The following is a 27,777-nucleotide window of genomic DNA, read 5'->3' as shown; positions in this document are numbered from 1 at the left end:
GGCCGGGTGTTTTCATTCGGGAGGGACGGGTGATGCTTGCGGGGCCACTGGAGAACCTGAGGCTCCCGCGGGGCCGCGCTCGGTGCTTCTGCCGTGGCGTTGTCAGGCTGGGGGTGCCGGAGGCTGCGGGGGCCACCCAAGGGCTCCGCTCTCCCGGCGCCGTGCCGCTCTCCCGGCGCCGTGCCCGCACTTCCCGGGGCGGGGGGGGCGCCCCGCACACGTGAGCGGCGCGCGGCCAATGGCGCGATCGCGTGATGCGCAGCGCCGGCTGCGCGCGCGGCGGGGTGCGCAAGATGGCGGCGGGCGCGTGAGGGGTGGCGGCGGCCGCGCCGGAGGGACGGAGGGAGCCGAGGCCCGAAGGGAGCCGGGAGGGGCCGCTGGTGCCGCCCCCGGGGTGCGATGGTAAAATGACCCAGGCGGGGAAGAAGAAGAAGCGCGCCGTGAACCGCAGTATCATGCTGGCCAAGAAGATCATCATTAAGGACGGCGGCACGGTGAGGCCGGCGGCGCGGCGCGGCCCGGGGGATGGCTGGCGGCGGCGGGGGGCCCAGGCTCTGTGGCGGTGCGGGGGCCGGCCCCGGACGGGCAGGGCCCGACCCACGGGGGTCGGTGGGCCCGCGGGCCTCGGGCGGCCGCGCCCGTGTGGATCGCGGTGCCCTCACGGCCGCCGCGGCCGCGCTCGGCAGCCGGGCCGGTGTCCGCGGGGCGGCTGCCCCAGCACACCTGTGAGCGTGTCGGGCTGCTCCGCTCCGCCCGTGAGCGCGGTTGGCTCCTCGTGTGGGCCGGGTTCTGGGTCGTGGGAGCGAGTGCGGCCTCAGGCGCCGGGCCTGGGGCACGGCGGGTCGTTGGGGCCGCCCGAGGTGAGCGGAGCCTGTCCGAGCCCAGGCTCGCCGAGCGCGGCTCCCGTGAGCGGCGGCCGCGGGGCGCGGGCAGGGCCGCGGGGCTGCGGCGGGGCCGGGGCGCGCTGTGCCCGCGGTGCCCGCGGTCAGACGGAACGGGCCGAGAGGGGAACAGCGCCTGAGCGGTTCCGCAAAGGGCGCCTGGGAGAAAGGCTTTGCGGTTCTTCCCACTCTTCTGCTTCCTCGTAAATACATGAATTCAAAAAAGAAAGGAAGTTGTTAAGTGTTTTGGCTGCTGAAGCTTGGAGTTGGTTTGGGTGTGGTTTTTGGTTTCATTTTTTTTTGGGGGGGGTTGCTTTTTGTTTTTTTTTGTATTGATAAGTGCCATTACTTCCAACGTGTCATTGCCCCTGGATTATTTCCAATGTGTAACACTATGTAGCTTCGATGTGCCCTGTTCTAAATACGGTGCCTTTATTTCAAATGCAGAGACATCTTGACAGACTGAATTGCTGATTTAGCAATTGCTGGCCCTTCGGTTTGTCTTTTTGGAGCACTAACAGAAGAGACAGGTGTGAGAGTCACTATACTTGTTCATCGAAGTGGCCAGCTGGCTGGATTACTGAAGTTTCAGGAAGCAAAATGAATTCTGGTATTGGTTGTTGGTGTTTTCCAGGATGTGTTTCTGCTGTTTGTAAAGATAGAAATGTATGCGATTATCTTGTACAAATGTTAAATGCAAGTATTTTAGATTGAGTAGTACAATAGAGTAAATGTTGTTACTCAGGGACATGGTGCTTCATCATTTCTGTCTGGAGTAGCATTGGTTAAGATACAGTGTGTTTCCTATCGTCCCCAACCTCTCAACTTCCTTTTGTCAAGAGAGGAGAAATATGTTACAATTAACTGCATTCCGTGATACTTTTAGTACATCCTTGTGCCTGCCACCAGTTTCAGAAGCTGAGTGCCAACTCCCGTGAGTTCTGTATTAATTTAATTTTTGGAAATCACATAAAAATGAGCCATAAACGATAGATGAAGGTATGTAGATTGTTTGGCAACAAAAACTTCCACTTGTGATACTTTCTGCCTTCAAATAAATGTTTGGGAAATTATTTGTTTTGAATACATATTTTTAAGTTATGAAGTTTGGTTATGAAGTTTTATATCAGAGTGTTCTTTATAACAGCAGCAGAAGTTTCATGAGTGGAATTTTTTAATATTTGCTGGAATGTTAGGTTGGCCTTCAGTGCTCAGTGTCCTCATCAGCGTGGTGTGTGACATTGTGGGAAACAGGTACCTGAAAATGGCCCCATCTTCAATATTTCCCACTGGCAAACCAGTAATTAATCAAGCATCTTTGTGCAAACTTTCCAGCCTGATTGGTTTATTTTGGAACTGTTTGAAATCAGAAAAAATTGCATGAGCCAGAACAAATGTACAGATGGTTAATGAGGCAGTAGCACAGGCAGAAAGAGTCTCTGATAGAAAAAAAACCAAAACCCCAAACAAGCAGAAAGGAAAACCCACCCATTGTTTCTGCAAAGCCTCTCTTCCCATGCAGTTTCTGCTGGGTCTCCTTGACAAGGCAGTGGGTGGTGCAGGAGCTTGGCTTGGTGCTTGGTGGCATTTTTGTGTTTTTCTGTTTGCAGCTTTAGTAGCTGTATCACAGAAAGAACTTGTAATGGTGTGTGGTACTCAAGTGTGTGTTGTCAGATTTCACCAAAGGAGAGGCAGCAACACCAGTGATGTGGTTTCATAGAATCACAAATGGTTGGGGTTGGAATAGACTTTAAAGATCATTTATTTCCACCCCCTGCCATGGGCAAGGACACCTCCCATAGGCCAGGTTCCTCAAAATCCCACCTAGCCTGCCGCCGAACACGTCCAGGCGTGGGGCAGCCACAACTTCTGTTTCAACACTTTTTTCCCCCAACAATTTTAATTTTTCCTTCCTTTATGTATTCATCTTATGCACAATGACGCATTTTTGAAGCAGTCATGAAATGAACTAGAGATTAGAACTTCACTGGGTACTTTTTTCCATTCCAGCAGGGGAGCAGCAGCTGTGCTCTTACACACGATAGCTTTGTTGCTTTGATGGTTTTGCTGTTGTTGTCAGGTGTGTGTTCTTGGGCTTGCCTGGCATGTACACTTTTTATTACTGGCATGACTGACAGTACAAAGTGTTTGACTAAAGGTATCTTCTCTATAAGCAGAGGAAAAGGCTTCTTGGAGCCCTGTTTGTGCAGCGGGTTCAGCCAGGCACAAATGTGCTCTGCTCTGGCTGCTGGTCACAGAGGAGGGTTGCTGTTTCTGTGATTGGAGCATCTCACTTGCAGCTTGTTCACACAAGGGCTCTGTATCTTTTCTTTCCAGGGCTGGGGCCTTCTGCTAAGTGCACTTAGGCCATTGCATTACACTGCACTAGCACAGGGGGCAGGTTTGTAGGGTGCAGCAGGGCTGAACACCCGGCACCTGCCCTGCATCTGTGGGCTCTGAGAGTGCGTCAGGCTGGCACTGGAACCTCGTGGACTGAATGCTTGTAATGTGTCTTAACTGCTCGTCCTCCCCTTGCTCTCTCGCCTCAGAAGCATCTTTGCTACTTGATAGTTGCTACCACCTTTAAAAATTACTATAGAGGCGATGATCTAAATGTGACTAAGTTACTTGTATAATTTTTTTTTAATAGATAAGAACAAATAACAGTACATATGATAAGTCAGTACTAGCAACAAGAAAGCAGGGAAGTTGCACCATAGTAATCTAAATGTCACTTCTGCTTGTTTTTGTCAGCGTGTTGGAAAGCTCTGTTGGTGTTGCTTACAGCTGGGTGACATGGCAGAGGGCAGCAGTGACCTCTGAAGTCAGCAGTGTTCCCCTGTGCAGAGCAGCCACTGCTGTCCTGCTGCTGTTCCGCTTTGTGCGGGTGGTCTCGGAGCTGGACAAAGGCAGCACGGCCACCGATGGCCTTGGAGTCACTCGATGGCCTTGGAGTCACTTGGAGTGTTTGCTGTGAATGGAGGGGCTGATGCCCCCATGCTGGCAGGGGTGGGATGGTTTGTGACCTCTCCCTGTCTGTCAGGCCTCAGGGGGTCACAAGCCAGCAATGTGACAGGAGTCTGGGGGCTATCAGAGAGACCCTGATTACATGAGACTGAGTCAAACAGCTAACACTGATACTTGCAGTTTGTGCAAATTTTTAACCCAAAGCTAAAATAAGGCTTGTGGGTGGAAAGGGAAAGGAATTGTGGGAAGAGAGGATAATTATAGCCACTCTCTGTACCTACAAAGACTGTTAATTTACATCCTTGGGAGAGTGGGCAGAAAAAAGCAGAAATATTGGTATGGTATGTCTGTATTTACTGAAGAGGGCTTGGGAAAGAAAAATAGCTGAGGTACTTTTTGTATTTCACCTTTTACAGACTGTTATGGCTACTTTTGAAAAGTATGATCTCATTTAGCAATAGGAGTGAGTAGGCAGTGAGGTTTTCTGTATTTATTTCCTACATTTTTTCAATATTTGGAAATATTGGACTCCGGAAAGAAAAGCTAGGTATGGCTTGCACAAATCTCCTAATAAAAGAACGACTCCAGTATTACCTAACTGCAACTTAAAATTGTGTGTATTTGAGGCTGGAAGGCAGCTCCAACATCGCTAATCCAGCTGCCCCAGACAGGGTCAGCTGGAACTGTTTGCTCTGGGGTTTGCAGGTTGGCAACTCCACACTTCACTGAGCAGCCTTTTTCAGGAAGGGTTGTTTTTTGAGCTTTAGGTATAATTTCTTGTACTTCAGTCTGTGCCTGCAGTCCTGTCACTGACACCTCTGAGAAGAGTCTGGCTCTTGTATTTACTCCTCCATCAGCTACTTACACACACTGATAAAATCCCAGTGAGCCTTCCTGGGAGGCAGCTGAGGTCCTTAGCCTGTGTGTGTGCTCAGTGTAAATGCCAGTCTGATCACGTCAGGGCCACTCTGTTAGTAACTCACCTTTGCACAAAACCAGCAAAGCAGATGTTAAGGCAGTGCTTCTAAGTTGAAAGAACACATATGAAATTTCTGAGGAGTTATTCATACAGCTTTCATATGAGAATAATTAGTGAACCCTGTCCTTAATTTGCAAATGTTGAACTGTGGCATGTTGTTTGACAGCATTTACAGAGTCTACGAGATGAACAGGTTTTGCCACCCATTCTCTTTTTGTTCTCTTCAAAAGCTGCTTCTGATTCTACCAAATCACTGAGAATTTCAAGTTCCTTTCGTCAAATCTTTTATCTGCATCTCTTCCTGCATTTGAAGCACACTGTAACTAAGGCCTGCACTCAGTATTTGGGAAGTGATCAGTGCTGTTCCTGACATTTGCTTCTGGTGTTCACTATTTTAGTTTCTTTCCTGATTTAGAGCTTTGTTTTGTGTGGAGCAGTGGTGCCTTTTAGTAACAGAAGAGCTGTTTGGTAGGCCAGGTAGTGAGAACTGGGGATAGCTGAGTGTGAGCACTGCATGGAAACTTTGTTCCATGTGGCTTTGTGTACCTTTAAGCACTTTTCTCAAGGAAAGCTAACTAGTTCTCTGAAGTAGAGTCTCTTTTCCCTGTAGCATCCTTGTTTCCCAGACTGGCAGATGAAGTGGTTTATTTTTTGAGATGGCAGTGAAGGATTCTGGAGAGTAAGAGTAGGACACTTCAGGACATTGGCATCAAAGGGTTAAAAAAAGGAGTTCCATTCCATACCAGTTAGATGGGTAACTATTCCCAAGTTTTGAGTCTTGTTTCATTATTAATTGTTCTGTTTATAGTGTTCAGATGCATTTCTCATGACTGATGAATGATCAGATGTTTTAATCACCTGTCTTTTCTCCTGTTTCAGCCTCAAGGAATAGGTTCACCCAGTGTCTACCATGCTGTCATCGTTATCTTCTTGGAGTTTTTTGCCTGGGGACTCCTGACAGCTCCCACTTTAGTGGTAGGTGATCCTCAGGAGCTTTTTCTCACTGTATGGGAGCTGGGACAATTACTGCAAAGGCACTGAGCATCTTCTAAATTACATTAAATGAAAATTACACATCACTGAGCTGCTCTGTTGTGCAAGTGAGAAGTTCTATCTTTTTAGATGGTATCAGAAATTTCATTTGTTTCATTGTAGCAGTGTAATGGTGTGGCACAGCTGTTTACATGCAAGTCTGCTAACACTCAAGCTTACATGTAAATAGTTTCTGATTGAAACCAGTAAGGTGGTAATGAATTGTCTTTTCTTTCAAGATGCCATCTAATATTGGCATCTTACAAATGTAAGGACAAAAATATACTTGAAATGTGGTAACCAGTTGCACCAGTCTGTTACACCAGTCAAAGCATCTCCATGATTTGTGAAACAGTCACACCAATGTGTTTGTACCAAGGTACTTTCTCATGTAGTTCGTTGCTTTTAAATTTGGATTTAATTTGTGAGTGATGCATGATGACAAATTGAAGGAGTGAAGGCTTAAAAATCTCCCAAGCCAACTCCACTTTAAAAGCACTCTTGGTGCTGCTCTGAAAGCTCCTGTTACCCCTCAACAGTGTCTTGGGTATGAACTGCACACTGTCACTGAATGGAATCCCTCTCATCTAAACACAAATCAAACTGAGACAGCTGCATTTCTGGATTCTGCTCACCAAACTGAGAGCCACTTCAGGATGGTGACATCTCTCCTCTATCTCTTTCCAGTTCCCAACAGATGACACAGTAGCATTTGGAGAATCTGGCCAGAGATAATTTTCTAGGTTCTCTGTGGTTTATTTATATTTCAGGCAATCTAAAATGCCTTCCATGTAAATTAAAGATTAGTCACATTATTTGTGGTTTGCCCTTTTTTCTTCTATTTTTTCTTCTGTGTTCTATGAAAATAAAAAAAAAAATGCTGTGCATGATAAAGTTGGATGTATCATGAGCAATATTTGTAGTTCGTACTGTGTAAATGACTGTATTCATATTTCCTCTCCAGGTTTTGCATGAAACCTTCCCGAAACATACATTTCTAATGAATGGTCTAATTCAAGGAGTAAAGGTAAGTTGACAGAAGATAATCACAAGTACAATTTGAAGTGAATGGTAGGAGGAATGTGGAAATAACTGCCAACTGAAAGAAACAGTCAAGAGGTTTTTCAATATGGCTTTCACAGTATGAATAAAATGGGAATAAATTACTGCTGGAAGTGCAAATGTGCATCTTTTTACTTTTAGTAAGGTATTGCTTGGTGTGTATCTACTGTTTGGGTTCAGCAAATAAAAAGGTAGTTCCTTAATCCCAAATGATGATATGGTGCTGAAAGTGGATAATTTTTCACTTGGAGTTTGTTGCTCCAATAGACTATAAAGCACAGTTCATGAACTGCTTGTAGGACTGGATCATCTGCATTTTGAATTTTGTGTAGCTCTGAGATAAGATCTCAAGTTTATGTAGTCAGACATGGGATAGAAGATGAGTGATGCTTGGCCACATTGCCTTTGGTGCATTGCACTGTAGCCATGGGCTTGAATGAAACTAGAGCACGGGCTGCTCTCACACTGTGCCATGGTCAGCTACCACAAGTCTGACCTCTGGGTTCTAACTCCAAATGTTTTGTTTCATTAGGGCTTATTGTCGTTCCTCAGTGCCCCACTCATAGGTGCCCTGTCTGATGTGTGGGGACGAAAGTCCTTCTTGCTGCTAACAGTGTTTTTCACCTGTGCACCCATACCACTAATGAAGATCAGCCCATGGTTAGTAAATTGTTTCATGCCAGATTGGCTGTTGTTTTTCAAGGTTGCTATCTAATGCTTATGCGTGTAGCATCGTTAATAAAATGCTCTTTGTGCTTCCTGGAAGGTTGGTTATTTCTGTGCAAAGCTGGGGGTACAGTCAACCTGAGGCAGCTGCCAGGAGGCCAGAGGCCTTGGTCAGAATTTCAGTAGCTGCTGATTTTGATCTGTGTGCTGTAAGCCCTACGTCCAGCACATCTGCCACAGCTGGAGAACGCTGTCCAGTGAGCTGTGTGGGTCTGGATTGTAGCCACAGTTCTCACTCAGCTACCAGCCAGCGACACTGAAATCAAAACCTTACCTAATGTGGGTGCATGAGGTAACCATCTGTAAGGTACAGTGTTGCAGCACTTTTACACTTCTGTTTCTCAAATTCTAAAATCGACCAGCTTTCATGCTGTGTGCACCTTGCTGACCAGTTAACTGGCTGGGACGCTGCCCAGCTAGGGCAGGAGTCAGTCGGAGCCCTGGGCTTGCTCCTGCCCCATGCACTTCCTGAGGGTGGAGCAGCAGTGGCACAGCCTGCACTGACACAGGCCAGTGCCAGCTGCTCAGGCAGCTCTGTCAGCCTTTCCCGTTTCCTGTCTGCTCATCCCTCTTCAGAAGGAGCCTGTTTTCTAAGTGTACATTAAGGTTTCAAATGCCAAATGCTAGTGTCTGTAGCATACATGTAATGGCTAATGTGGAGGCCTTTCAATGACCAAGTTCTCAAAATACTGAGGTTCCTAATTCGCTTTGGGTCATAGGCCAGTTAAGTTTATTAGCTGAGCACCTCATTTCTCAGTAGTAGTTAATCACAGCAGCTTTTTGTAGATGCTATAAAATCATGCTGCTTTTACTTGGTGCAATATGTGTTACACAGTTCTATCAAGACAGTCACATTGGCTTTAAGATTATCTCAACAAATTGTCATGATAAGTTGGACAAGGTGATTTACTGTTTAGCTATGCTTGAATTGAATAGACTTTGTTTCTGTTTAGCTGTTCTAATCTTTTTTATCTTGTTCTTAGGTGGTACTTCGCTGTAATCTCTGTGTCTGGAGTTTTTGCAGTGACATTTTCTGTAGTTTTTGCATATGTAGCAGACATAACCCAAGAACACGAGAGGAGCATGGCCTATGGTTTGGTATGTATTGTTTGGGCTCTTTTCCCGTGGTATTCAGTACTAAGCCCTTCAGTTTGTAATGCTTTTCAAAGCTGTGTTTTTGTTTCTTCTGTGGCAAGTTGATTTTAATTTGGAGTCAGTTTTTTCTGTTTAATTCTTCCTGTCATCCACTCTTGTATCTCTTGAATATTCTGCTTCTAAATGAAGCAAAACATAAAAGCTGTCCTGCCTGTCTTAAGGGCCGTTATCAGTCTTAATGATGTAATTTGAGTTGTTTTAGTTATTCCTGCATTGTAACATAGCTGAGTTACATGGCTGTTTTTAGTTCTTACAACTCAGCTCTGTTTCTCTGTTACCTCCTGATACCCTGCCGGGTCCCAGGAGCCTCGACAGCTTCAAGTTATAATGGATTAGCAAAATTATTTGTTGTGTTTAATTTACAGAATCCATTGCCATTCAGCAGGAAGAGCTGAAAGCAATGAATATAGAACTAAATACTTTCTTTGTGCTTGTACACATCAGGGATTGTGATATGTTGAGAAAGTTCTCTCCATTTTTAAGTTAATATCTTTCACAAGGCCGGCTGATTAACCAGCATATTACATTTAATATACCCTTTATGCATGTGCTTTTTTTTTAACAGACATTGCCTATTTCACTAATATGAAGATTAAATACAGCTCATTGCTTCCCAGAGGAATCTATAGTTAATTAAACCTAATTATGTCAGTACATGCCAGAGTGCTGTGAGCCTCATATTCCTGTCCAGTTATCAGAAAAAGAAAATATTTCTTAAAAAATTGTGATTGTCTAAAATACATAGCTGCTACCACATAGGCATAGGAAAAAGGTTACTTTTAATCACTGTGTGATTGTAATGGGTAGGCTTCTGGAGAGGAGAAGATGTGGGTAATAACACTACTGACTTGTCTCACTGAAAATCTTACCAGCTGTTATTTATTTCAGGTTTCAGCAACTTTTGCAGCAAGTTTAGTGACCAGCCCTGCTATCGGCGCCTACCTGGGCCGAGCGTACGGCGACAGCCTGGTGGTGGTGCTGGCTACGGCAATCGCCCTGCTGGACATTTGTTTCATCCTTGTTGCTGTACCGGAGTCGCTGCCAGAGAAGATGAGGCCAGCGTCCTGGGGAGCACCCATTTCATGGGAACAGGCTGACCCCTTTGCAGTAAGCTACTTAAATGGGGAAGATTTTGTTATTTGTACATACTGAGCTTTGGACGCAGGGAAAAGACTCAATTTTTACAATAGTTCAGGCTTGCAAAACAAAGCCTTCAATTTCTTCAAGCTTAACCTTGCTTCACTGCTGATCCTTTTGCTGACAATCTTGTTAAACATACAGAGAATTCTTTGGTGGTGCCACATAACAACTTCATTAATTGTCAGGCTTTTCAGAGCCCAGCTAGGGATGCTTTTTGGAAATGAAGGCAGAATGTTTTGTAATTGTTTTTTCTTACCGTAGTCCCTGAAGAAAGTCGGCCAGGACTCCATTGTGCTGCTGATCTGCATAACAGTCTTTCTTTCCTACCTCCCAGAGGCAGGCCAATATTCCAGCTTCTTCCTATACCTCAGACAGGTAATGTAACACTTTGCTATGAATTTGAACAAAAGTAAATTTACAGGGCTTAAGAAAGCTTTCAGTATTACTGAACTAATAAGGAAAATACAGATAAATCATGTAATTTAGAAGCTCCCAGGAACTGATGTAAGTTCCCTTATTGTTCTGGTTTTCTCTTTTAGACAGGCAAAAAGAAGTGATGAATGAGTTATAAAACAATTTCTTGTATTTTGTAATTATTTGCATTATTTTTGGACTATGAGGTTCAATATGTTAAACTGGTGTTACTTTTTGAGGGAACAATTTAAATTTTTTTATTTATGCCCCTTAATTTTCATTTATTTGTTTGATGTAATGGAAACAAGACAAGGAACTGAATAATACTGGTCTTCTGCATTGTGTGTTCCCTCACTGGGGTTTGTGACATCATCACGCATGGTTTATGATTAATAACCAAATTGCCTTCTTTTAATATAGATAATGGGATTTTCATCTGAAAGTGTTGCAGCATTCATAGCAGTTCTTGGGATTCTTTCCATTATTGCACAGGTGAGTTATTGCTTTGTGTCTTTGATTTGACAAGCTGAAAAGGAAGCACTGTGGAGAATGGAGGACACTGTGGTTCCATAATTGTAGCTCAGTTTTTCTGTGTCTGTTTTTTAATAGCTCTCTAGAAATTGGCTAAGACTCTAACTTGGATGAAAACACTTGAAAACAAGTGTTTGGTTCATTAAGGGAAAACTAAATCCTTTGTGCATCAAAGAAGAGATGATGGTTTAGTCACATAACTTGCTAAATACTGCTTTTTTTTTTGGTAGAGGCAAATACTACTTTTGAGAAACACTAAAATAATATTTCTGCATGTATTTGACATGGAGAATAAAATGTTTTCAGGTGTTGGTTTTTTTAAATTCATTAATTCATCAGCTTACTTGTGTTTAGCCTTTAAGGATGTTATTGTTCTGACATTTTGCTTTTGCCCTCTGTTAGACAATAGTGTTGAGTTTACTGATGCGGTCCATTGGAAACAAGAACACCATCCTGCTGGGCCTGGGCTTCCAAATACTGCAGCTGGCCTGGTACGGCTTTGGCTCAGAGCCATGGTATGCACTTTCACTTTGCTTTGACTGATGCAGGGCTGGTCTGCATCGTGTCCCTCCTCGAAGGGTGTGAGTGCAGAGAGCCAGTGCAGCTCCCAGGGCAGAGCTGCAGCCCCAGAGCAGTCACTGCAGGCTGTGTTTTGCAGGATGATGTGGGCAGCCGGTGCTGTGGCCGCCATGTCCAGCATCACTTTCCCAGCGGTCAGCGCCCTGGTCTCACGAACTGCTGATGCCGACCAGCAGGGTAGGTTTGCTCCTGGCTCTTGGAATTCCAGTTGAGGAATGCTGTGCAGACAGACATGCTGGGCTTAGTGCTTGTCAGCCAGGCTGACTCTTGCCAGGGCAGCCCAGATAGCTGAGCTTAGGGCACCACATTAAATCCAGGCTGCTTGGAAGTTGCACTGTGTGTGTACCACGTACTTCTACTGCAGAGGGAAAACTCAACGAGGCCTCACAGTTGCAAAACAGTCAGAGAACTCCACGCACTGTTCCTCACTGTTGCATGCAGTGCTCTCTCCTGTGTGAGACTGCATATCCTGGCCTCTGAACTAGCTTAGCATGGCAGGCACTGCCACTCAAATACGTGATAATGACAGGCTCTTTGTGCCCCTTGTTTACTGATACCCATAGTGCAACACCATTTAGAGCTTTTTCTGCTTGCATTAGTTTCGAGTCAATTAAGGCATTAGAAATAGTTAACTATATATGTATAACTACAGGTATAGAAAAACACATATTTTACTTTTCCCAGGTGTTGTTCAAGGGATGATTACAGGAATTCGAGGACTGTGTAATGGTTTGGGACCAGCGCTTTATGGTTTTATATTCTATATATTTCACGTTGAATTGAATGAACTGCCCATGCCCGAATCATCGTCAGGAGGTAGTGTGGTTGCACAATACCACTTACAACAGGTACATTTCTTTTGTACTTACTGCTTCCAGAAGAAGTTAGGAAGGGCTCCTCTGCTTGTCAGTTCTCCAGTTTGATGCCGTGGTACATTTTGTTAGGCTGACTGTAAATGGAGGGTGTAGAAAGAAGTTTCTAAGTCCCTCTAGGGGAGGGTTGTTTAACTGATCTGTTTAATTGCATACACTAGTTTAGTTTAATTTTCAAATAGCTACAGCTGACAGTCATAGACAACTGTGACCCTTGTGAAGGATGGACAGATAGCAATGGTGAATGTTTTTGTTTTGTTGTCCTTCTGCCGAGCTTTTTTTTTTTTTTTAATTGAGTTTTTGGGGAATCTCAGCAGGAAGAACTTGCACCAGAAAAGAAAGTTGGCAAGCATTAATAAGAATCATGTGCTCCCTTGTCCTAAATCTTATGATGTAATGTTCTTTCACATTCCTTCTCAAAGCCTGCACTGTATTCACTAATGTGTCAGGCAACAACTCTTGAAAGTGGGTAATTAGCAATGGTAGGCTGTTGTGTTGAAAGGCTTGTTAACACTTTGTTGTTGTTTTCAGAACTCCATAATTCCTGGACCCCCATTCTTATTTGGAGCGTGCTCTGTGCTGTTGGCATTACTTGTTGCCTTGTTTATTCCTGAACATACAAACCTAAATGTAAGATCCAGCAACTGGAAGAAACACTGTGGCAGCCACGGCCATCCCCACAGCCCACAAGCTCCTGGTGAAGCTAAAGAACCATTACTGCAAGACACAAACGTATGACGAAAATCCAGGAAGACCGTTGGGACTCTTCTTTCATCAGCAGTCTGGGATACACATTCCAACTCCATCAAAATGTAATTTCTTAAGGTAATCTTAAGAAGCATCTCTCTGCATGAAATCTGTAGGAATTGAAACAGGAGCTTTCTCCAAAGATGTTGCCATTGAACTAAAAACTTACTCGCTTTTATAAACAAACTGTTACATACTTGTCTCTTGCCATGAAATACTGTTACTGCTAAACTTTACATTCTTAGTTCAGAGACAAACAATAGAGTCAAGGCATGAGCATGTGTCCTTCTGTTTCCTTACGGTGGTGAGCTTTAATTCTAGTCATGCTACGTCTCAATGAGACAGACTGGCATCCATGTGGACCCATTTGTTTTAACGTTGTAAAATCTTGGGTCAGCTGATTCAAAGCCTTAATGTAAATGTACTTAAGTAGGGAGGTGAATTGGTATCATTTCTTTTAAAAGTCACATGGCAGATTTTTTTTAAGTTTGTACTAATATAAAAATCACTCGAGCACGCTTGCTGAACAGTAAAAGTTATTTTTATGTAAGTGCATTTACTCTTTCTATTTTTAAAGAAATGGTCGTATCAAACACTTGTTGAAATACAAAGTGGGTGTTTTGGGCCTACAAATTTTAATACTGGCTCTAAACCTCTGCTTTCCTCTGTACCATTTATTAAACCACTCTATTTCTGATGTTTGCGTAATCATAAAGGACCTCAAAACTTGAATACAGACTGAACTCTATAAGCTGATAGCCTTGAATCTGTCGTGTGCTATATAGTGGCCTTTGAGGACTGTCACAAGAACCCTTTTGCATTACAGAACTAAAGTTTTAGTCCTAAATTTTCAGGACCCTTAGTACAGAAGAGAGCTTTATACAATTACTGATGTGAATTTCTCTAAAAGTGTATATTTTTGTGTCCAGTTGTATTATTTAAGTGTTCCTTTGTATAAATTTGTGTATAAAGTATTGTATAGGTTTAAAATGTTTTCATCTTGTGGTTATTGCTTAATGCTTTTTTACCTTTGAACATTCACCATGGTTGACCAAGAGCAGGAAAAAAAATGTAAATATACTGTTAATAAAGTTGAATATTTTAATGAATTTTTAAATAATTGTGAATGTCTCTTTAAACCTTAAGTGAAGTTCAGTAGTTGCATGTGTGTTACACTTCAGCAGGTGGAAAAAGGCATCTGGAGTAGTGATGCAGCCTGGAGCTTTGTGCATTAGCTAAAGCAGCCCTGAGCACAGGGGAAGGGTCCCGGCTGGCCAGCAGCACAGGCTGCCTGCAGCTGCTCCTGCTGTCCTGGGACCCGTGGAACAGCACGACCAGAGAGCCAGGCTGCAAGGAACGAGTCAGTGCCACACAGCCTGCCTGCCCAGGGCTGCCAGGCCCACGGCACGGGTGGGACCTTGGACTGCAGTGGCCTAGGAGGTGCTGCCACACTCCTGTGACAGCAGCTCCTCTGCAGGCGACATGGGCACAGCACTGAGCCACAGAAAACTGCAGAGAAAGGTAAAGAAAAGAGAGCTGTTCTGGTGCTTACCTCAGCTGGGAATTCCAGTACAGTGGAGATGTGGGTTAGTACTACTCCTGAAACAGGTACTAATCAGAGCTTTTGATAAAAACCATTTAATATTTCCATTAAAATGTACACGACAAAACCAGACACTATACATTAACATGGTACTAATTTATAAACAAGTGTACACATTTCACACAGCAAAACAAACCACTGAAATGCACAGTCCTCTGGTGCACTTGAGTAACTAAGGCAAAAGGAATGAAATATCTTTACCAAAAGCAAGGAATAGTCATTCTAAGGATACTTTGCCTGGCTTAAGTCCATGCATGCTCATTCTGCAGTGGACACCAAATCCCAGGGGTTATCCTAGCAGAACAAGCTACACAGATGTACCTGAAATTTCTGTGTGGTCTTAAAAGTTGAAATGTATGCTTTATAAAAGTTAAGATGTTGATACTTGTCAACAGTTAACTGTTCAGCTACTCCACCTTTTAATGTTTTATGCATGGCAGCCTGTGGAATGTAATGTAAGAGATTAACAGAAACCTTAGGGGAACCAGGACTGAGAATTTTAAGTTTTGATTTTCTACCTTCAGTGAAATAATGTAGCATTTTTAGTATGGGATTATTTTTAAGTCTATATGCAGTTCAAATAAGCTGGTTCCAAAATGAAGCAAGTTTTAAAAACTAAACTGTAAGGGAGGTTAGTTATGCCTCCACATGAGCTTGACCAGTCTAGAATGGACAGCATAGCACAGTTCTCCTGTGCTTTCCCTTTGCCCCAGCTGTTCTCTGAGTCAAACAGAAATTCAGGTACTTGTTCTCACTCAGGGAATGTACATTTCACCTGGTTTTTATTAAAAAGTCAGAGCACTTTGGTGAGTTTTTAGGATTTACAGGGTCAACAATATACTGAGAAAATTCTGCACAGCCCTGGTGATGTTGTTCCCACTAAGGCTCCTTAAGGCTTTACCTTCTTCTCCTTAGGCTCAAGCACCCTGAAGCATCATCCAAGTCAGTCACGATCCCTTCCTCAAAGAAAACTGGCTCATAAAATTACGTCAGTTCACAGTGATACTTCGCTAACACACTACTGCAGGACATTCAGAAATCCCCCCAATGGTTAAAAGAGGACTCTTACAGTAAATAATCCTGTCTATGATCCAGGAAAATAGGCCGAGGCTGGTGTTCCAGCAGCTTTTGGCTGTGGCTGTGCTTTGGCTGGCAAGTATGGTCTCAGGTACTCTGCAGAACAGCACAGGACACTGCATTAAACCACAGCTGTCACTGCCCTTCAAGGACATTTCAAATAACACCTTCTGTTTCGTACTTACCCGAGTTCAGTGTGTTTTGACTAAGCCCTCGTAAAGGAATGCTGTCATCTTTTTTCTTGAAATACTTTGATTCCAGCCCCAGCTGCTCACCACTAGAAACAGAAAGGCAAATTAAAATTTAAAGCAAATGCAGTTTGTCATCAGTGCATTATAGCGAGGACAGCTACAGCCTTGGTCAGGAGAACCTTCACTAGAAGTGCAACTACTGCGTTTCATGACCTTTACCACGTAAAGTTAAACCATCACTGAGTGGGTTAAGAACAGCCTAGAACTGATTTTTTTCAGTGCCCCAGCACTGAATGGCTGATGGCTTAGATCTGTCAGCCAGAGCAACACTGAACTGGTGTTCCTGGGGGCCCACTCCTGCAAGCACAGCTCTTCCTTTGGTTTCAACAAACCTACACAAAATTGGTTAGCATGGTAATTAGAAGCAGGCTAATACTGGAACCTTCAGTCAATTCCAAACACAGCAAGCTGACAAAGGGCTTTATAGTGAAATAACAAAAATACTAAATTGCAGTAGCTGACACTCACTTCTCCTTGTTGGCTGTGTGACCAGCTGCAGGCACTGTGTGAGCATCCAAACACCGACTGGCTTTCAAAAGCTGGGAGTTCAACTGAACCTGCAGAGACAAAGAGCTGCAGGTTAAGAGTTACTCCAGATCTGAGAGTCCCCTCCCCCAGGGCATTCACAGAGCCAAATTCCCAGATTCCTGTTTCTACACCTCACTGGCCTTGCTGTGCAGCAAAGCCTGTGAGAAACAGCCTAAAGACAAACATTAGTTATGAATAACACTCATAATGCTCAAGGCAGAGAGCCTAAGAGTAAATACAGTAAATACACACTTTGAGAAATAGTCAGAATGTTGTGCTTTGCTACTTTATACAATTTAAATAAAATTTTATACAATAAATAAAATTTTATACTATTTCATATATTCTTAAGCAAACAAAAAAAGTCAAAGTGCTTGCCTTTGATACTGGACATTGGGAATTTCCATTTTTGCTGTGTATCGGTTCCAGAAAGTTCTGGAAGGCATAGAGAGGAGAAATGGGATGACTGATTCCTGAGCTATGAAAGGATGGTCGGTCAGGCTGTAAAACAAATAGAAAAACTCATCCATAAATAAGAAACATAATTTTACAAGTAACTGTAGAGATTATAAATTCCAAAATTAACAAACTAACTGCCATTACAAAGCCAACACTTATGTGAGTTGTCCTGATGGGAAGAAAACATCATTTTTCCAAGATTCGCACACTAAAGGAAAACCTAACTTTAAAAAAGTCAGATGAGGTGAGCACTCTCAGCTAGCAATAAGCTACAGACCCTGACTTTGATTAAAGCAATTAATGTATCCAGCTACAAATGCAGAGACCTCTTTGTATGAGCAGTCCTGCCACTGTGAACAAGCAGCTCATCAATTCCTGTTGTTGCTGTGGCAGCAGAGCTCTGTACAGCACAGGGTGAGAAGCAGCAAGTTGCACTATTCAACAATGACTGCAGGCAGTGTTCCTTAGCACCTGACTTTGCTGTTTCTAAAAATCATTAGTTAGAGTATTGAAATAGTACACTTTGGGTTTTAACCTTCACAAAGAGAATTAGTAAGTAAACCTCTCACCATAAAAAAGCCTTCCTTTTTTTGCCTTCACTCTGCACTTCATCTTTTCCAAACTAATTCTGTTATTGCTTTGTGTATTTTATGTAAACAAGAGCTTGGAAGATTCTCACCTACAAGGCTCAGGGCAGCAAAAAGCACCCAACAGTTTTATATTGTTGAAAAACAAACAAACAAACCCAAACCACACCCACCCAAAACTGTAAAGCCAGAAGAAGATGAAAGCACTTTATTTTTCCCCTTTGAAGGCCCTGCTTTTTAGCAGGTGATGCCCACCTCACCAGCCCATTATTTACAGCTCTACCTTACCATGCTGAGAGGTGAAACAGCAGCCCTGCCCCCAGCATGGGCACTGGCAGGACTCTCCAGCTTCTTTGCCATCTGAACTTCACTCAGCTGTCTGTTCAGCCACGTGATAACTGCAAAGAGGGAGAAAAAGCTCAAGTCCATTTGCTCCCTCTTAGAAGCTGTTTGAAATGGCCAGGAGCCCTTCCTCACAAGAAGTGACAGCTCACTGGGTTTTTCCTCCCCAGCACCACACAAAGCCACTTGCTGAAGCCTCCCCCCCTCCAGGCCTCTGAGCACGCACCCCACAGCCCCAAGGGAGGGCTCTCCACACATGACAACAATGGCAGCTCTTCACAAAAACCCCAAAAACTGCTTCTATCAATTTCAGCAGTAATAAGATCACTGGGTCATTTTTACAGGGGGAGAAATCAAGCTGTACCAACCTACCATTTTCATTGGTTTGCAGTAACTGCTTACTTTCTTCGAGTTTTTGTATTGTACTTTCCAGCTGCTCTTGTAGCTTGCAAACCTGTAATTCCCATAATAATTGTAACACTATCAGCAGTGTTATACTACAAGCTACAACCAACAACAAAAAAAAGCATTTATGAAGTTATTCTAAAATTAAAGAAGTTTGAACTCAGTTTGTCACAAAAGCAACACAGTAATTCTTTTAAAGGAAGCCCTACTTTTCAGCTAGGATTTTGACAAGGTGACAGCCAGAATCCTTTTTGACCTTTATTTTTCTATGATTAAATAGTGCAAGGACTCTAAACAGGGGAATATCCTGTTTAATGGAATGGAAGAAAAAGGTTCACTCTGTTCTTGTTCTCTTCAAACAATTTTGGTTGCCTTCCATATAAATGGATGGCTTTTACAAATCAGGTTAACATGAAAAATCTGAAAGTTGATGACACATTTAAATAAATATGTTAATAAGCAAATGAGTATATTCTATTGCACGGAAAGATTTAAGACCTTATTTCTCTAAGTTAAACCCACAGAACCCAACAAAGTACACACACCAGCATTTCCACCACACAAGGTTAACCCATCAATACCTCCTGCTCTTTCATGCGAAGGGATTGTCCCATCTCCTGTGATTCCCTCTGCTCTTTTTGAAGCTTCTCTTCTTTTTCTGCCAATAGTTTTTCTTGCTGAATTGTTACTGTATTTTTCAATTTTAATTTACTCATTAGAGTTTTCAAATCTCCTTGTAGCTTCTTGATAATTTCATTTGCCTATTAAAAAAACCCCAAGCCATATATTAAAAAAATAAACACCTAAGAATAAGGGAGATGTTGCACAAGGGAAGTGCTGTGTTCAAACAAACCTTAAGGAGTTCAGCTGACAGCGATTTAATTGTTGTTTCTAGTTTTTCAATATGCCTTTGTTTTTCCTCTGTAGTCTCTTCCAGTATCACCTTAAAAGAATGTTACAAAATACAATAAGGCTGTGATACACATGGTTTACGATTTCAAGTAGAACACTCATAATTCTTTGAGTACTGTCCTTACAAGGAACCAGCCATACAAGGTTAAAAAAAATTAATGCAGAAACCTTTTGCTCCTGTGTCGCATCTAAGACTTCTTTTGTTCTGGTGACGAGCTGATCTTTGTCTTTGATCTCTTGTTCCAAGACAGCAACTCGTGTCTGCAGCTGATTAATGAGTTTCTCTTTTTCATGACACTCAGCATCCAGAGTTGTGTTCTCCCGGCGCAGGGACAGCACCTCCTGCTTTGCTCTTTGACATTCCTAAATGTTGGGAAGGAATTGAATTTTATTCTTCAAGAAAACCTGTAACAGTAATTTAAACAGACACATTTAAATAGTAAGCATAATATGGAATAAGAAGGAAAGAAATGAACTGAATATGCTGTATTTCCTATGGTGTGCCCAGGCAGGCACTGTTTAATGCCCTAGCAGTAGGAAGCTTAATTTTGGGTATTGGGAAGCCGTACATCTTCTAATCCAGAAAGCTTTGCTTTCAGTTCTCTGACTGTGGAGTCTCCTTTGTATCTCCTCTCTGTTAGGTCTTTATTGATGACCTCGAGTTCTGAGAGCCTGTTCTGCAACTGCTGAATACTTTTCTGATGCAAATTTTCCAATTCCTTTTTCTGTTGTTCATGCTGTTGTTGGTACTGAGTTTGTGCCTGCGAGAAGCAAAGAAATGAAGCAGTTATTTGACTCTGACTACTCCCATTCAAAAATCTTGTTCATTGTTTCCAACCACTGTACCTGAAGAGCTCTTTCCTTCTCACTTGTCAGCTCCTGTGAGTGTTTGTTGCTCAGAGCTGTAGTGTAGGATGTCCATTCATTTTTCAGTTTGTCAAGTTCCCGGCTCTTCTCTGACAAGCTCTGTTTAAGTTTGACAAAGCACAGAATTTTAAAATGTAAGCATTTCAGCCAATACTGACTCTTTACTGTTACTTACTAAAAGGACATGGAATTATTAAAATAAAGTCTAAATTTCAGTACCAGATGCTGAAATATGTTAATTTTGTAACCAGGAAAAGTAAGGCACTGAGAAGCTGAAGAGCACTGTTCTAATGCTGTGGATAAAAATAATCTTAATTTGCAATTGCGTTTTTTCCAACCGCTATTCAAGAGTGAAAAAACAGCCTGCTGATGCTCTCTGCCCTTGTAACACAGAGCAGTCTATTGGGGAAAAAAAGAATTAAAGTTCTTCAGTGGCATCTTTTCCTTTTTTTGATTTGTAATTCTGCATTCCAATTCAGCAAACACATTCCAGTAACTCAAACATGAGGCAAACAAATATTCCATTCCAAAAATAATTCTTAACAGTTTTAATGGAATTGTTCTGTTTCATTATGGTCAAAAAAGTCACCTTGATAACTGCAGAATTTGACCCAAATCATTCTCTTGAAATACAGAATTACTATGCTGACTGCAAAAACCAAAATGGAGTAATTAAAGTCCAAGACTTCCAATTTATTTACCACAGTTTCACAATTTTTCCAAATAAAACAATTCCCAATGATTCATGGAATATATGAAATATATTTATCATTTATCTTCACATGACCATATATTTAGTATTCAGTTTGTGTGTACACACAGACCTCTGCACAAAATAAAGGAAAATTCTGCTTGAGTACTGCAAGAGCTCTATTTAATCTTCAGCTGCTGGTTTTATGCACTCTCTAGAAAAGCTACACTAGACTATTCTCTTCACTCAGTCTCAAGTCAGTTACCTTGGCTGGGTAGTGGCTAACCAACCAGCCCACAAAAAGGGACATTTGCCATAAACCAAAAAAAGTGCAACACACAAAAATGAAAATTTTATGTTACCTGTTGAGTGTAGCTCAGTTGCCTGGTAAGATCCTCTTCAGTTCTTTTAAGCTTTTCTTCCAACATCATTTTATCCTCCTGTGCACAAATTGACATCAAGTCAAATCCTTAGCTCCCAAAATACCTGTAGCATTTAGGTCCCATTTCATCAGCACAGCCTGCCTAAGCACCCATTTACTCACTGTATTTGTGAAAAGATCACCTTGTTAAACAAGTGTCATACTGAATAAGATATAATTAGTAAATTCAAAAGAAAAGGTATTATCCCACAATGTAAAAACCCCAAATTAAATTATTACCAAATTTCTACAAGGAAATAGTATCTTATTTACAAGATATGTTTACAAAGGAGTTACCTAAACAAGAGATCAACTGAAATAATGAAAATCCATGTTATTAAAATGGCTTATTAGGTGCCCAGAAATACAACAGCACAATAGGAGAGACAAATCCCAGGCTATGAAACTGAAACAGACAGCAGTCAAACTATGAGACCTTTAATGTCTCACAAAATCAAAGCTAGCATGCTACCAAACTGCATCAACATTCCAACTTTAACTGGCTTTTTATAGCTTAGTCCTTTGAAGCCCACCAAGCCTCACAATTAGCAGCAGCCTGTGCTGTCCTGCAGCCAAGTGCAGGACAGAGACTGAAGGTTCCAGCAGCTCCTGCAGCTCTCTGGCCATTGGCACAGGCTGTGGGCAGTGCAGCAGCCAGAGCACACAGCTGCTCTCCCCCTTCCTGCCTGAGGATACAGAAGTGTCCTCATTGCTGGGGCATGGTAACAACTCTGATTCTACAGCATGCACCCAAGTAGCTGCATGCAATTAATTACATATTTGGGCTAAAAGGAAAAATAAACCAGAGCATACAACTTGGCACATACTCCTGAATTACACAGAATGAAAAAAATGCTTAAGTACATATAGCATTGAGGCTTAGTTGCAGTCACAATAAACTTTCATTTTACCTTAAGGCATTTCAAACAGTTGGCTAAAAACTTCTTTATTTCTGCATCAGTTCCTGGCAGGAATTTTAGAGAGAGATGGGTGAGGTGTTTGAAAGGGTTGGTCTCCACTACATTTAAAGAGACAGGTGTGTGATCTAGAGCAGGTGCTGAAGAAACTAACTGCAGCAAAAACCTAGAGAAAAACCAAGATAATCAAATGTTTAGCATTTTTTTTCCTGAAACTACCTGTAGATCCTAAACTATTTCCCAATAAAATATATTTTTATATGTGGAGTAAAAGGCTTTCCAGTTTTTGCTCAAGAAAGAATTCTCCTCCAAAGACTCAGGTTTTGCCACATCCACCAACACACTCAGATTGGGCAGGTCAGATTATCCTTTTCTACTGACTCTTCTCAGTCTGAGTGACTGACAAGCATTTTAAGAACCCAACAGGTACACACAAGTAACGTGGCACACACTTGTGACCTACCTTGGGATATCCTTGTTCTGCTCCTGAATGCATTGCTGAAGCAGATCTATAAATTTTTGCGGGAAAGCAGAGAAGTCCACCAAGAGACCTTGCTGGGATTTCAAACTACATCAACAGACAGGAAAAAAAATGTTAACGATACAGAGACCTGTAATTTATTTCCTATAAAATATTTTGTTTACTCTAGTAGAAAGAACCAATTCTGATAATTAAAGTTTGCTAGCATGTTATTTTCAACCAGAAGTGTGTCCACATATAACAAAATCATGGAAGTGGTCAGGTTGGAAGGGACCCCAGTGGGTCAGCTGCTCCAACCTCCCTGCTTGAGCAGGGTCATCCTAGAGCATCTTGGATAATAATCCCCAGAGGATACTTCTGATCACAAGAGTTCTTGCAAATGGGCTGCACTGATTAAAAACCAGAAGCTGCTGTGGTGAACAAACGTGTTCCTTGGAGTAGGCATCACCCTCAGAGCACAGCGTGGAGCAGTGAGGGGACAGGCACAGGACAAGGAGGGGAGCCTCAGCCATTGCCTCAATCCCCAATCACCCATCTCTGCCCCCCTTCTGCACAGACACAGCAAACTCAGACAAACATCCCACAGTGCATGCACAAACTGTGCCCCTGTGCAGCAGAACACTCCTGCACAACTCTCCTGCAAACACTACTTTGCTTTTGCCTTCTGATCCGCACACTGATCACACCTCCCTTTTTAAAAACAACACCAAAGCCACTCCCCCCGCCAAAACCCCAAACAAACAAAAACCAAAAAAACACACCAAAAAAACACAACAAAACAAAGCAAAAATAAATAAATAAATACCTAAAAAAGCAGAAAACTGAACTGCTCATCTGTTCATGCCTGGAATCCAAATTTGATGATTTGCTCAAATTCTGAGCAAGTAAATGAGACCCAACAGTACAATTATGCAAGAAACCCCTAAGATACAGGCACAGGTCTGTAAAACCATGTCCATGCAAACAGACTTTGTTCTCGTAATCATTTCCTGAACTAGTTCACACACACACACACACACACACACACAGAGTAGTCTGCAAGCAGCAGTTAGGATAAACAGAAGACACCAGCAGTATTCCTCTGTGTAACCTGAGCTGGGCACCCTCCTGAACTTGGCTGTTTCACCAACTGGTCAGAGAACAATACTGCCAAAACCTGAACTCTAACACAGACCACTCCAAGCTAAAAATATTCCCTTCTTCTTTTTTGCCATTTAGAAATGTTTCACAGAGAAAATACTGTAATTTCACTTACCTTTGAAAATCTTCCTCTGATATGACAAGGTTATAAAGGAAAAAAGGATCAGTATCATCAGTCAATCGAACAGCTAAGTCCTGAAAAGATGTACATTTAAATAAGATTAAAATACTATAAATCTTTTAAACCAGCATTGCAAGCAGTATTGGATGCTTTCATTGTTTAGTCAAAAATACAGTAGAATTGTGGCAACTGATTCAGAATGTGTACAACATTACCATTTAATATAACTTCAAATATTATAATGGGAAAACAAGGAAAACTCTTTCACAAAAACAAACCAAGCCAAAACCTTAAAACCTTAAACTTTGAGCAGCAAAGGTTTTGGAATTCAGTGTGTATCCATAATTTTTCAGAGATAAAGCTATTTGCTCTTTTTTTCTCATGAAATAAGTGTAGCACTAGCAGTCCACTGTCATGGTTTACTAATACACCACTCCCGTAACTGGAAGCCTTTCAGAGCACGCTGCTCCTGAAGTTTATGAAACCACCAGCTGCTTTAGATACACAGCTCAGCAGATTGGATACAGCTGAGTCCAGGAATCCCACATGGCAAACTGCAGGGTTATGCTGCTCAGCTTTGAAACACTCATTTGTTCACTGCAGGTCTGCACAGTGTTTTGGAAAACCTGCCCTCTCCATGAGCATCAAGCCTTGAATCCCAGGGATGGGGCTGTGCAGTACATTAGGCTCAGGCAGCTGCTCCCTGGAACAAGGCTTGCCCCTGTGGCAAGGACATTCCCTAGCAGAGGTACAAAAGGAAAGTGTCAGCTGTTCCAACACAGTGAAGTGTGACACAGCATGGTACAGACACAGAACTGAAACTTTTTTCAGTAATTCAGGTGCCAGTAACACCAAAAAAACTCTCAGCTGGAGATGCATAAACAAACTCAGGGGTTTACACACACAGAGAGTTAAAATTAATGCTACCCCAAGCCAGCTGGGTGGATCAAATGCCAGCTTGGTCTGATGTCCATTAGCTGATGAGGCACTGAAGTTCTCCTTTAGACTGATCACTCCCTGATGGACTCAACTGCACTTCCAGTTTCCAGGCTGCTCCTGGCACAGGCTGCAGCTCAGCACACACTTCCAACTGAACTGCTTCTGCCCAGAGGAAGCTCCATGATCCATTACCACTGCCACCAGCAGCAGAACCTGACCAAAAACTGCTGCATTCCTATACAAACCAATCTTTACCCAACACCACCACAACTAATGTTAACATCATGCTGGGGGGATGAACACTTTAGTGACAAACCAGACACACAACAGAAGAGATAACAAAGTCTCCAGTAGCGCTCTCATTGTTATTTTCCCTGATTGTTTTTTTTTACTCCCAATTTAGAACCTTGAACCAAAGGTACTCCTAAGCTCTAAGTTACGTTCCCCTGAGGATCTCCAAATACTTTTAATATGCAAGCTTGCTAAGACCCATAAACAGCCAAACTAAAATAGAGGGCTAAAAAAGGCTGGGGGGAAAGGGTGGAAAAACACAACTAAGTTACTCAAAAAAATTGTATAAAAAAATCAGGTCAAACAGCAAACACTTTGCTTTTCATTTTTCTACTTATACTTCCATAAAATGAAGTTCAGATAATACCTAATGACAGAAATATGATTAATTTACAAACCTTTTTATGAACAGGATTAGAAATTGACAGTAGTTCAATATTCACACGAACACTTAATCTCCTGTGTACAAAAAGATGAAACTCAGTAATAAATCAAGAAAACATTCTCCAAATAACATGTGTTCACAGCTGCATTAAAGGAATCAATGACATCTTAAAAATAAAAATTTAGGCAGAAACATTAAGGAAGTTCCCTCCAAAGACTACACTTAAAATATAAGTTTCAGTCACTGCAGCTCCTCAGTCAGAGCTGGTTTTTTTGCTGCTTGCTTGTTATCCACCAGACTTTAAACAGCAAGGCAGAAGCTTTGAAACTTTGTCCACAAACTACAACTTTTGCATAAGTCCGTTGAAATTTATTAACGAGTGCTCAAACTCCTGATAATCATTTATACAGTGCTACCTTGTCTTCAATGATTTCTTATCGAGCACTAAGTCACTTGTTACAACGCACACCACACACCTCAGCCTCTCCGTGCCTCTCCCACTGCCTAACCCAGACAGGACCCACAGGGCCGAAATCCGTCCTGTTTTGCAGAGACGCTTCACACGGGGAATGTCCGGGCTTTCCCAGGCACCACTGCCGTGCGCACCCTCGCACAGGCGGCTCAAACCCGCGGGTCCGGGGCCGCGGGGCGCTGAGGAGGAGCCGCGCCTCAGGAGGCCGCGCTGCGCCGGGGGAGCGGCGGGAGGGCCGGCGGCAACGCCGAGGCCCGGGAGACGCCGAGCACCGCGCGGGCCCGGCCGCCTCAGCCCCGGGCACAGCGGCGCTTCCGCCGAGCCACTGCGAGTTCGCTGCGCTGCCGGCGCCCCGCCGGCTTCGCTCCCTGGGCGAGGCACCCACGGCACCGCCCGGCCCTCGCCGGCTGCCCCGAGCCTCGCCACACCGGTCCCTCCCTCACCCGGACGGTGCCCGCAGCACCGCAGAGCGCGGCCCCGCGAGCAGGCAGGAGGGAAGCGCCTGTGGCTCGCAGCCCCTCAGCGGAGCGCAGAGAGGCTCCCGCGCAGCCGGCCCGCACTCACCGCTCCTCGCAGCCGCAGCCCCGCACTCGCACCGACACCGCCCGGTCGAAGATCCGCTCCGCCGCCATCTTGCTCCCGCCCGCGGGGAGGGGCCCAAGATGGCGGCGCGGGGGCCGCCGGGAGCGGCGATGGCGGAGCCGGGGCCGGAGCCGGGGCCGGGGCGCTGCGCTCACTTCGTGCTGAGGAAGCGGCGCTTCTGCAGGATGATCCCGGCGCCCGGCCGGCGCTTCTGCGGGGAGCACGGGCACGAGGAGGTGCAGGGACCCTCTCGGGCCGGGAGGGCGGGCGGGCTCGGGTGGGAGAGGCAGCGCCTGTGCCTTCCCTTGAGCCTCCGTGTGCCGGCACTCGCTGCAGCCCTCACCCTGCCTTAGGGGTTTGTTCTTTTAGGATGCAGTCAAGTATTAAGCTCTCGTCTCCGTTTCTCCGTTCTGGTTAACTCACTTATTCTGAATAGATGTTTTATGAAGCTGATGTACCTCAACAGCTTCTTTAAAACAAAACACTGAATACATGCTGAAGTGTTTTCTAAAACTTTTCTAACTAGGAACAAAATGACAGAAAAAGAATTCCGTGTCCTCTTGATCCAAAACAGTGAGTATATGTAAATGCTTTTCCCGTTCTTTGTCAGTATTCACATGATACTTACTTTTCTCTCCATTTGGCTTTTAGCACTGTATATGAAGACCAGCTACAAAAGCATTTAAAAAAATGCAACTCAAGAGAGAAGCCAAAGCCTGTAAGTGCAGTGTAATTTCAGCACATCCTCTCGGATTTAAGACCTTGAATATTGCAGAGAATTCTCTGTGCTGACAGCAGCTGTGAGCTGCAGGGCAGCAGGTCCAGCAAGGCACCACTGTAAGGCAGGATGGAAGCTCTATAAGCACTTGCTGAAATGGAACTCACTTTCCAGCCCCCTCATATTCTCTGCCCCTTCTCACTGTAATTTGGTACACTTTTTCAGCTCTTGGTTACAAATAAAAATATTGAATTAATTTTTCTCAGAAATGCAGGCAGGGAAGAGGCTCTCCCAATGCCATTCATTTCAGAGGCTGGGTGAGAGGTTCTCCTGGGAAAGCAAAACCTGCAGAGAAGCTCTGGGTGTCCCAGCCAGCTGCCCACTGCAGCCAGGCTGGCAGCGAGCCAGGGAAAGCTTGGCTGACAGCTGCTGAGGGAAGCAACAGGACATGTGTTTAAACAGCTCTTTCAAGAAAGCAGAGATGGCTTCTTTATTGCCTGTCT

The 27,777-nt window shown here is 43.5% G+C and overlaps 3 protein-coding genes across 6 annotated transcripts in view; 2 read left to right on the top strand and 1 right to left on the bottom strand.

The window, feature by feature from the left end:
• Positions 1-270: 270 nt before the first annotated feature.
• On the top strand, positions 271-14,194 carry MFSD14A (major facilitator superfamily domain containing 14A). Its single transcript, XM_064428121.1, has 12 exons — positions 271-494; positions 5,707-5,802; positions 6,824-6,886; positions 7,454-7,581; positions 8,631-8,745; positions 9,691-9,909; positions 10,204-10,317; positions 10,777-10,848; positions 11,290-11,402; positions 11,546-11,643; positions 12,151-12,314; positions 12,870-14,194. The coding sequence occupies exons 1-12, from the start codon at positions 408-410 to the stop codon at positions 13,074-13,076; spliced, it is 1,476 nt and encodes a 491-aa protein (XP_064284191.1). The 5' UTR covers positions 271-407; the 3' UTR covers positions 13,077-14,194.
• On the bottom strand, positions 13,448-26,666 carry SASS6 (SAS-6 centriolar assembly protein). 3 transcript variants are annotated; one of them, XM_064428118.1, is made up of 18 exons: positions 26,539-26,666; positions 25,516-25,576; positions 23,882-23,961; positions 22,609-22,713; positions 22,140-22,311; positions 21,170-21,247; positions 20,096-20,215; positions 19,819-20,010; positions 19,418-19,612; positions 19,191-19,280; positions 18,919-19,098; positions 18,305-18,386; positions 17,879-17,988; positions 16,923-17,045; positions 16,485-16,573; positions 15,951-16,042; positions 15,758-15,861; positions 13,448-14,594 (listed from the first exon to the last, which is right to left on the bottom strand). In XM_064428118.1, the coding sequence occupies exons 1-17, from the start codon at positions 26,604-26,606 to the stop codon at positions 15,773-15,775; spliced, it is 1,926 nt and encodes a 641-aa protein (XP_064284188.1). In that variant the 5' UTR covers positions 26,607-26,666; the 3' UTR covers positions 13,448-14,594; positions 15,758-15,772. The 3 variants fall into 3 exon arrangements, with proteins under 3 accessions (XP_064284188.1, XP_064284190.1, XP_064284187.1); XM_064428120.1 differs by lacking the exon at positions 13,448-14,594 and having other exon boundaries at positions 14,708-15,861; positions 16,923-16,979; XM_064428117.1 differs by lacking the exon at positions 13,448-14,594 and having other exon boundaries at positions 14,708-15,861; positions 26,539-26,665.
• The window catches only part of TRMT13 (tRNA methyltransferase 13 homolog), a 5,570-nt gene continuing 4,384 nt past the window's right edge, over positions 26,592-27,777 (top strand). Inside the window, exons 1-3 of one of the 2 annotated variants that reach the window (XM_064428123.1) lie at positions 26,592-26,792; positions 27,083-27,129; positions 27,208-27,274. In XM_064428123.1, the coding sequence (XP_064284193.1) occupies positions 26,637-26,792; positions 27,083-27,129; positions 27,208-27,274 (270 nt within the window). In that variant the 5' untranslated portion in view covers positions 26,592-26,636. The remainder of the gene's footprint in view (positions 26,793-27,082; positions 27,130-27,207; positions 27,275-27,777) is intronic. The other variant, XM_064428122.1, reaches the window with a different exon arrangement.

The sequence above is a fragment of the Passer domesticus genome, chromosome 7 (genome assembly GCF_036417665.1).
Source record: "Passer domesticus isolate bPasDom1 chromosome 7, bPasDom1.hap1, whole genome shotgun sequence".
Lineage (NCBI taxonomy): Eukaryota > Metazoa > Chordata > Aves > Passeriformes > Passeridae > Passer > Passer domesticus.
The sequence above is the reverse complement of the archived record's forward strand: the minus strand, read 5'-3'. Positions and strand labels throughout refer to the sequence as shown.

Bases quoted from the DNA above. Each gene is read 5' to 3' on its own strand.
- MFSD14A (XM_064428121.1), top strand. From the start codon at position 408: ATGACCCAGGCGGGGAAGAAGAAGAAGCGCGCCGTGAACCGCAGTATC. The intron at 5,803-6,823 runs GTAGGTGATCCT...TTTCCTCTCCAG, and splicing joins TGACAGCTCCCACTTTAGTG to GTTTTGCATGAAACCTTCCC. The intron at 12,315-12,869 runs GTACATTTCTTT...TGTTGTTTTCAG, and splicing joins CACAATACCACTTACAACAG to AACTCCATAATTCCTGGACC.
- SASS6 (XM_064428118.1), bottom strand. From the start codon at position 26,606: ATGGCGGCGGAGCGGATCTTCGACCGGGCGGTGTCGGTGCGAGTGCGG. The intron at 25,577-26,538 runs GTGAGTGCGGGC...TTTTGTACACAG, and splicing joins GGCTGCGGCTGCGAGGAGCG to GAGATTAAGTGTTCGTGTGA. The intron at 17,046-17,878 runs GTAAGGTAGAGC...TTTGTTTTACAG, and splicing joins CTGTTTCACCTCTCAGCATG to CCTGACCGACCATCCTTTCA.